Source organism: Octopus sinensis, linkage group LG14, assembly GCF_006345805.1.
Source record: "Octopus sinensis linkage group LG14, ASM634580v1, whole genome shotgun sequence".
Taxonomy (NCBI): Eukaryota; Metazoa; Mollusca; class Cephalopoda; order Octopoda; family Octopodidae; genus Octopus; species Octopus sinensis.
Window position 1 is genome coordinate 51,579,311 of NC_043010.1, and position 10,393 is coordinate 51,589,703.

At 38.5% G+C, this 10,393-nt stretch overlaps 1 protein-coding gene across 1 annotated transcript in view; it reads left to right on the forward strand.

Moving 5' to 3' along the window:
• LOC115219485 (protein PTCD3 homolog, mitochondrial) overlaps window positions 1-3,838 on the forward strand; it is a 50,511-nt gene extending 46,673 nt beyond the window's left edge. The window contains exons 24-25 of the mRNA XM_029789656.2: window positions 2,528-2,622; window positions 3,272-3,838. Coding sequence (XP_029645516.1) covers window positions 2,528-2,622; window positions 3,272-3,323 — 147 coding nt within the window. The 3' untranslated portion in view covers window positions 3,324-3,838. The remainder of the gene's footprint in view (window positions 1-2,527; window positions 2,623-3,271) is intronic.
• The last annotated feature ends 6,555 nt before the right edge of the window (window positions 3,839-10,393 follow it).

Here is a 10,393-nt window from a genome sequence, read left to right on the forward strand (position 1 = left end):
ACTATAGCCTCGGGCCGACCAAAGCCTTGTGAGTGGATTTGGTAGACGGAAACTGAAAGAAGCCCATCGTATATATACATATATGTGTGTGTGTTTGTCACCCCAACATCGCTTGACAACCAATGCTGGTGTGTTTACGTCCCCGTAACTTAGCGGTTCGGCAAAACAGACCGATAGAATAAGTACTTGGCTTACAAAGAATAAGCCCTGGGGTTGATTTGCTTGACTATAAAGGCGGTGCTCCAGCATGGCCACAGCCAAATGACTGAAACAAGTAAAAGAGTAAAAAGAGTATATCTTGGACTATGTTACCCATTGCGTCCTTCCTAGTCGTTTTGTTGGAAAGAGACTTTGGTTATTATTTCTAGCAGGTTGAGCAACTACTGAGAGTCTACTTTGTTGGTTTGACTTTACACAGTTGTAGTTAATAATAATGTTGATGGTAAGGAGGAGTAGGATGAGGTTGATAAGAAAAGACTGAAAGAAAATCAATAATATGTGTAGGCATGGCTGTGTGGTAAGTAGCTTGCTTCCCAACCACATCGTCCTGGGTTCTGTCCCACTGCATGGCACCTTGGGCATGTGCCTTCTTCTATAGCCTAGGGCTGACCTTGTTAGTGGATTTGGTAGACGAAAACTGAAAGAAGCCTGTTTGTGTGTGTGTGTGTCTTTGTGTCTGTGTTTGTCCTCCCCACCATTGTTTAACAACTGATGTTGGTGTGTTTACGCTCCTGTAACTTAGTGGTTTGGCAAAAGAGACCAATAGAATAAGTACTACGCTTACAAAGAATAAGTTCTGGGGTTGATTTCATCATCATCATCATTTAGCGTCCGCTTTCCATGCTAGCATGGGTTGGACGGTTCAACTGGGGTCTGGGAAGCCAGGAGGCTGCACCAAGTCCAGTCTGATCTGGCCATGTTTCTATGGCTGGATGCCCTTCCTAACGCCAACCACTCCGTGAGTGTAGTGGGTGCTTTTTACGTGCCACCGGCACAGGTGCCAGACAGGGCTGTCAAATGGCCACGGACGGATGGTGCATTTTACGTGCCACCGGCATGGGGGCCAGGCGAGGCTGGTAACAGCCACGATCGGATGGTGCTTTTTACATGCCACTGGCACAGAGGCCAGTCGGGGCGGCGCTGGCAACGGCCATGGTCGGGTAGTGCTCTTTACGTGCCACCTTCAACTAAAACCCTTTAAGGTGGCGCTCCAGTATGACTGCAATCAAATGAGTGAAACATGTGAAAGAATAAATTAATTAATAATTAACTCATTAGCATTCAAATTATTCTCCCAAATGTAATGCTTATTTATTCACATTGTTTTGAATCTCATAACTTTGAGATTCTGATGTCATGATTGTTTATTTTGAGAACAACATTGTAGGGTTGGTGTGATAGGCCTGATCAGGCTAATTTGGACATAACACTTGTAGAATACTCTGGTGGATAAAACCAGGTTAAATATTGAGAGGAAGATTGATAAAACTTGACCATACTCATATGTACATGTATATCTTTTCTCTCTGACTTGTCTCAGTCATTTCAGTGTGGCCATGCTGGGGCACCGTCTTGAAGGGTTTTTATTCGAACAAATTGACCTTAGGACTTATTTTTTGTTTTAAAGCCTGGTTTTTATTCTGTTGGCCATTTTTGCTGAACCACTAAGTTACGGGGATGTAAACACACCAACACCAATTGTCAAGTGCATAACTGGTACTTACTTAATTGACCCCGAAAGGATAAAAGGCAAAGTTGACCTCGGTGAAATTTGAACTCAGAATGTAGCTGCAGACAAAATACCTATTTCTTTACTACCCACAAGGGGCTAAACACAGAGGGGACAAACAAGGACAGACACACGGATTAAGTCGATTACATCGACCCCAGTGTGTAACTGGTACTTATTTAATCGACTCCGAAAGGATGAAAGGCAAAGTCGACCTCGGCGGAATTTGAACTCAGAATGTAGCGGCAGACAAAATACCACTAACTTTTCGCCCGGCGTGCTAACATTTCTGCCAGCTCGCTGCCTTGAACTTCTTTCAGTTTCTGTCTACCAAATCCACTCACAAGGTTTTGGTTAGCCTGAGGCTATAGTGCTATAATTGAAGACGTTTGCCCAAGGTGCCACATTGTGGAACTGAGCCCAAGACCACATGGTTGGGAAGCAAACTTTCCATATTAAAACAACATCGACAGTAGCAGTGGTGAGGGGGAGGACCTGAGAATCATGTCTGGCTCTTATGCTTAATTTTCCACTTGGTTTCTAAAGCTGAATACTCTCCTTATCACTAGTCACTTGACAGGATATTTTTCAGGGTGACAGTGTGTGGTGTGTAGATTGCTTGTAGACAACACCTGCTGAGGGGTGGGTGTTGTTAAAGGTGACAGCAAGAGTTCATTACTGTTGCATATTTGTGGTGAGACATGATGTTAACAGCCTATCCTTTTCTATTTTATTCCAACATATTTTCTGGTTTTTTTTTGCATTTTTTTTCATATGTTTTTTTTATTTATATTGCAGCAATGTGTCAAAACTATGAATAAAATTGGTTATATGATACCGAAAGACAAGGCTACTAAAATAAAAGAGGAACTGCAGCTAAGTGAAAAAGATCGGTAAGTTACAAAGTTTACCAGTTTGTGACCTTGTGTGCATGTGTGTGTATACATACATACATACACACACATAGAGGGCGTTTCAGCTAAATTTGACAGTTTATTCTTTTTCTTTTACTTTTTTTACTTGTTTCAGTCATTTGACTGTGGCCATGCTGGAGCACCACCTTTAAGTTTATTGAGGATCTAATTAAGGCTTGTTAGTTTTGCCTTCAAATATTCCGCTATAGGTGCAAGTGTGGCTGTATGGTAAGAAGCTTGCTTCTCAACCACATGGTTCTGGGTTCAGTCCCACTGCATGGCACCTTGGGCAAGTGTCTTCTACTATAGCCTTCTCAGTGGATTTGGTAGATGGAAATGCCCATCATGTGTGTGTGTGTGTTTGTGTTTGTTTGTTCCCTCAACACTGCTTGACAACTGGTGATGGTGTGTCCATGTTCCCATAACTTAGTGGTTCAGCAAAAATCACTGATAGAATAAATACTAGGCTTCAAAAAATAAAATCGTGGTGGGAGTTGATTCGTTTGGCTAAAGCCCTTTGAGGTGGTGCCCCAGCATGGCCGTAGTCAAATGACTGAAACAAGTAAAAGATGAAAGATGTAAATTCGCCTCTTTCCTAAACTTACTTGCTTTTCCTCTTCTTGAACAGGTACATTCTGGATATGTGCTCCAGCTCAGTGAAGAAGACAGATGGAGAGTAACAAGAAACATTTAAAAGCTGTAGTGTAATTTTGTTGGCACTGTGGAACAAAACTTTTGCAACCAGAAGCAGCAGCAGGAATATGTATTTGATTGATTCTTGTATAAAGTGTATTTTTTATTCAGTTGACATGAAATCCTGTTTGTTGTTGTTGTTGTTTTACTCCTGATTGTTGAAACTGAAAGTGTTAGAGGATCTGGCAATGTATCATGTTAAAAAAAATATATGTTAGTGACAGAGGCAGTATCAATGCCCAGAGATAATATTTATCCCCACTTAAATGTGGATGTTCTGTTAGAACAAAGTATACTGAGGTAGATATCATGAGGGAAACTCTCATATTAACTTTTGGTGCAAAATGCACTCTTGTTTATATCACTGGTGGGGAAATAAATCCCTGCCACCTCCAGCACCAAGCCCACCAGATCACATGATTTCGACATTCCTTGATCTAATCGATGATGGATGCTTGACTGTTAGAGATAGCAGCAACTCATCTCCCCACCAGCAATATATTGGAAAATGGTGCCAGAACAGGCACTGGTGTTGTGATTAGCCAGTGAGATTGTTAAAAAATATATATTAGCGACAAAAACAATATTAATATCCGAGAGGTAATATTTATCCCCACTTAAAAGTGGATCTTCTGTTAGAATAGACAGTATTGTGGGAGATACCTTGAGAGAAACTCTCATATTGGCTTTTCGTGCAAAAGGGTAAAGGCCCTCTTCTAAAAGGATAATGACCCTCTTCGGTCGTGAATGACCATGGGATTGCACTTAGAAAGTTTCCCCTCTTTGGCACAAGTTTGAGCAAAGTTGTTTATGGAAGGCCATCAGTCACCCATGCATAACAGCCTCCCCTCTCCATGCCACCAATGTTGTCCAAGGGGAAGGCAAAGGTCAATATAGCTTGGCACCAGTGATGTCACAACTCATTTCTACAACTGAGATAACTGGAACAACGTGAAGTAAAGTGTCTTGCTCAAGAACACAACACACAGCCCAGTCTGAGAATCAAACTCACTACCTCATGATTGTGAGCCCAATGCTCTGACTACTGAGCCATGTGCCTTCACACCTTTTTACCACTAATGGCGAGATAAATTTCTGCCATCTGCAGTGCCAAGACCATCAGATCACATGATTTTGACCTTTATTGGTCTTGTCAACGATGGACGCTTGACCACTAGAGATAGTTTTTTTTCTAACAGAACATTCACGTTTAAGTAGGGGTAAATATCACCTCAAATGTATCATATAGTCCATCTGCAAGAATCCTCTGCTTTGCAAAGTCTGAATCAAGGAGACTTATTGTCAATACATCTCAACATATAAATTTGATAACATAGTCAACCTGAATTTTGTTATAACATCAACAATGATGATGATGAGGCTGCTGATGCTGTTGATGGTGTTTATGATGATTAAAGATTTTCATATTTTAATGGTGTTAAATTTTAATTTTGTCATTTGAATAAAGAGAAAAGTGATTATCTTCTTGTAAGCATTGAATTGGTAGAATTGTTAGACCATTCCTTACCTTAAGCCCTTTGCACCCTATGGCGCAGGGGCCATTAATGACCTTTACTTCACTGTTCTTGATTCTGGGCTGTCATTAAACCTTTTACATAACTCTGTTACATGTAATGCCTATTTATTCACATTATTTTTAATTAATCATGTATTATCTTGTAGCTTCAAGATTTCGATGCCCTGATTGTTTATTTTTAGAATCACGTTATAAAATAAGTGTAAGAGGTTGAATTCTGGCCAGTAGAATATTTGGGCCAGATATGGCCAGTCTAAATGCTAAAGTGTTAAGGCCTACCCTCCCTGGTTTTCTTGGTTTTGAATTGCTTTTGTAACTTTGCTTTTCTTTTTCTAGGTAGGGATCTTCACCTCATGCAGACCCATTTTAATCTCTGGTTTAAAATGGTAGTCCATATTAGTCTAGCCTCTGTCTTTTGACCTGTCCAGCATGAAAGACCCTACCAGGAATTTGTACCCCACTGGTGTAGTTCTCAGGATCTTGAGGCACACAAGCCACATACTGCTACAAAAACTAGACCTTGTGACAACTGAGTCATTAGAGCATCGGATAAAACGCATAGGAGTATTTTTTCTGCTTTGTTATATTCTATTTTCAAGCTTCATTTTTCATTCTTCCAAGATTAACAAAGTACAAAGAGTGGTGGACCTGTGAAGTGGTTCAGTTTTCTGAAATGGTGCCTTGTGGTAATTACTCCCTGTACCTGTTTCTATTTACTGCAATAGGGGCGTCCAGCTCACAATCATAAAGTCATGAGTTTGATTGTATCGCATTGTGTCGTTGAATGAGGTACACTGTGTCCTTGAGCGAGACACTTTATTTCATATTGCTCCAGTCCACTCAAATGGCAAAAATGAGATGTGCCTGTAACTGAAAATGTCAGCCTTGTCACATTCGGTGTCATACTGAATCTCTCTGAGAACTATGCTAAGGATGTGTGTATCTGTGGAGTACTCACAAGGGGCTAAACATAGAGGGGACAAACAAGGACAGACAAAGGGGTTAAGTTGATTACATCGATCCCAGTGCGTAACTGGTACTTAATTTATCGACCCTGAAAGGATGAAAGGCAAAGCCGACCTCAGCGGAATTTGAACTCAGAATGTAATGGCAGACGAAATACCTATTTCTTTACTACCCACAAGGAGCTAAACACAGAGGGGACAAACAAAGACAGACAAACGGATTAAGTTGATTACATCAACCCCAGTGCATAACTGGTACTTAATTTATCGACCCTGAAAGGATGAAAGTCAAAGTCGACCTTGGCGGAATTTGAACTCAGAGAGTAATTTCAGACAAAATACCGCTAAGCATTTCGCCAGGCGTGCTAACGTATCTGCCAGCTCGCCGCTTTCATGAAGAGTCTGTTCTGTTGATCAAATCAACTGGAACCGACATTGTTGTAACTTGCAGAAAACCAGTTGGCTGAAAAACTTCATAAAAAAGAAATGGTCTCTACAAGCTAAAGCAACCCGCCTTGGAGAGTGATAATTTCGAATACAAATAGACCCAATATAGGAGGAACTCTTTAGTTCTGGCAGTCAGTGTGTCTAATACCCGTGGCATGATAAACCATATCTTGTACTAATCCTTATATAGATAGAAATGCCACAGAATCTCCAAAAACTAGAAACCCTTAATTATTATTTTAGCATAATTAATTAGTGATCATTATGATGAAGACAATCATGCACTATCATATATAATAATACCACCTTGAACCTTTTAACTAGGCTAACCTTAAGAGAATGGAAGACAACTCAGCATAGATGCAACTCTAAGATATAAAAGATTCACAGGCAACAAGTATATGAAACATATATTCCTATCATCAGCTGCCTAACAAATATCAATATCATTTCAATACCTGGGCAGAAGGACTAGTATTGTTGCATTCTTGGAGATGTTGTCTCTGATGAGTTTCACAGAAATGCAACAGTACTAGTTCTGTAAGTGGTTGATGGTATGAAGGGTGTCATCCAGTATAACAAAATCATGAAAGACCCCAATGCAGTAAAAATCCTAACTTCCTCTATAGGGCAACTATTTACCATGCTTGTGGTGTGCATGGTAGTGGTAGAAACATCTGTTTGCAAGAACCCCAAACTATTATTAAGTGATGACACATTTCTTTCAGGGGCAGAAACAGGCTTCAAGCTTCAACTTGCCTATCTGCAATTGGATATCCTTCTCTTCTGATCAGGTAAAAGACTTCAGGTAGGCCTAGTGAGAGTATAAAGATCCCAGAGCAGAGGCAAGTAGATGTGAGATGTGTGCAAGAAGTGAGATGGAGGGAAACCTCAGCCAGACATTTTACACACAAAGAACACAGGTTCTGAATTGGCAGTGATGATGGTTTTAGGTAGAGTAAGTATACAGGAAACTGAGAAATGGACAGGTAACATAATTGAAGTAAATACAGTATGTGATAGGATAAGTGTTGACTACTTGTATATAAAGTAACAATGACTGTTTTCTCTGCCTAAATATCACAGTCGGGACTGAATGATGAGTAAAAATGGCTTTTTTTTTCCTGATGTCCTCTTGTAAACCTTTTTCATAATGAATAACAGAGGCCTCATTTTGTAGCACCATAATGATCACTGAGTGCATAAAAAGTACGTACTGTCTCTAGTCTTAAGACTCATAAAGTTGGTTCCCCATTTTCCATGGTATATAAATTATCAAGATCACATCATTGCCCCTTAATGGGATGTTAGTCTGTGGCATGGTTACTCATTAACAGCCGAGTGGATTGGATCAACTTGAAATGCTTTGGCTAAGAACATAACGCTGACTAGCCCAGGTATAGAAACCACAATCTTGCAGTCATGAGTGCGACACTCTAACCACAAGGTTACATGCCTTCACTTTGTGTACATGCCTATGGTTAATACTAAGGGAAACAAGAATGGTTCAGGGCTTCTGGAGTTTTGTGGTACATTGAATTAAGCATTTGTAATGTGAACTTCAGGAAGCCAATCAACTGCTTTATCACTTGCTTATTTCTTTACTGCCCACAAGGGGCTACACAAAGGGAACAAACAAGGACAGATAAATGGATTAAGTCAATTACATTGGCCTCCAGTGTGCAACTGGTACTTAATTTATCGACCCTGAAAGGATGAAAGGCAAAGTCGACCTCGACGGAATTTGAACTCAGAACGTAGCAGCAGATGAAATACCGCTAAGCATACTCTTTTACTTGTTTCTGTTATTTGACTGTGGCCATGCTGGAGCACTGCTCTTAGTTGAGCAAACCGACCCCAGTGCTTATTCTTTGTAAGCCTAATACTTATTATATCGGACTCTTTTGCTGAACTGCTAAGTTATAGAGACGTAAACACACCAGCATTGGTTGTCAAGTGATGTTGGGGGTACAAATACAGACACAAACATATACACACACTTACATACACATATACATATATACGACGGGCTTCTTCCAGTTTCTGTCTAGCAAATCCACTCACACGGCTTTGGTCGGCCTGAGGCTATAATAGAAGACACTTCTACGCAGTGGGACTGAACCTGGAACCATATGGTTGGTAAGTAAGCTACTTAGCACACAGCCACTCTTGCGTCTATAAAGTGTGAGATGCTTACAGCACCTAGGTTTGTCAAGCAGTCACCCATCTAAGTACTCACTAGGCTCGATGTTACTTAACTTCAGTGATCAGATGAGAACCAGTGCTTTGTTATTGGAATTTGCATTAAAAATGGTGGGAAACAGAAGCAAAGTACTCAATATGTGAGGTGGAGTGTATATTCATTTATTTCAAGATAATTGACTTTTACAGTACGAGTGCTGTTACATTCTTAAGAAAAGTCACCAGAGAGATAACTTCTCCAGGAATGCAACTGTACTGTTATACATGCATATATATAGAAAGTGCAAAATATATATATATATATATATATATATTATATATAATATACACTGACAGGAGAGGTAACCACCCCATGACCATCTCTAGAATCACTAGACTAGTTTCACCTATGATGCCTACAAAATAGGTGAAACTAGTCTAGTTTTGTGATTCTAGAGACAGTTATAGGGCAATTACCTCCCCTGTCAGTGTATATGTGTTGAGCTCTTCTTATAGTTTTTAACTCCTATTTCTAGCAATGTAGGTGCTTTGGTATCCTCAGTTACATTTGGTGACAAATTTTTCCTTTATATATATATATCTGCACTTTAGTGACTCATACATACATACATACACACACACATATATATATATAATATATATAAAGACAGGTAAGGTATATATATTTTTTAAAAATATGTTTAAATAATTTTTAATTAATTCTATTGTACTTTATAGTAAGCATTAAAATGCTTATATTATTAGATTAGTATTTTGGATATAACTTTCTATGTGTACTCCAGAAAATAAGGTTGTCCTGAAATTGAAGTTGTGGTCTTATTGGTAAAATCCTAAATTTGTAATAATATATTTATAATATATATATATATACATATATCTATCTATCTATCTATCTATCTATATATATATATATATATAACTGTATTAAATACTTTTTTTAGCCAAAACAATGCAAGGTGTATAAGATTTATAAATTAAAAAAAAAAATTGATGGTTTGTGCTATTACTTGATATTACAGTATTTCAGAGTTAGGACCCCTTTTCCAGGAAATCTACTGAGAAAAGGTGTTGATAGCTGGCGTTTCTCTGCTCTGTAGTTGTGCATGTATGAAGGATTTTGTGAAACAACTCATATGTACTTTGGAATATTGAAATACCATGTAATAGTACTAACCATTGACTTATGTTATTAATTTTTTTATATATATCTTGCATTATGTTGACTTTATGAAAAAAAATATTTAAAACATTTACATCAGACACTGCTTCATGAAAATCATATATATATATATATATATATATATATATATATATACACACACACACACATATGCATATACATATATATATATTTGCATACATGCATATGCATGTATATATATATATAAAAATACAAAAATGGGACAAAAGCGCAAAACATCCAGACAGATGATACAAAGAAAATAAGGACTGGTCATTCAGAGTTTTCTTTCTTCAGTCAAGTTCCAGATTATCTTTGCAATTTCGGTTGGTTATACACAAAATTGCTCTAATCTGGCCAGCCACAAGGAAAAACTAAGCTAAGAGCAATCTGGCCAGCCCCGAGGAATCTAGTGCTCTTAGCTTCGTTTTTTTCCTTGGGGCTGGCCAGATTGGAGCAATTTTGAGTATAACCAGCCAAAATTGCAAAGATAATCTGGAACGTGACTGAAGAAAGAAAACTCTGAATGACCAGTACTTATTTCTTTGTATCGTCTGTCTGGATGTTTTGTTGTCCCTTTTTTGTATCACCTAACTGTCTGGATGTTTTACGTTTTTGTCCCATTTTTGTATTTTTATATATATATATATATAAATATAGTGGCGTACATACACTTTGATCTCTTATACATACATACATACATATATATATTCTTTTTTTTACTCA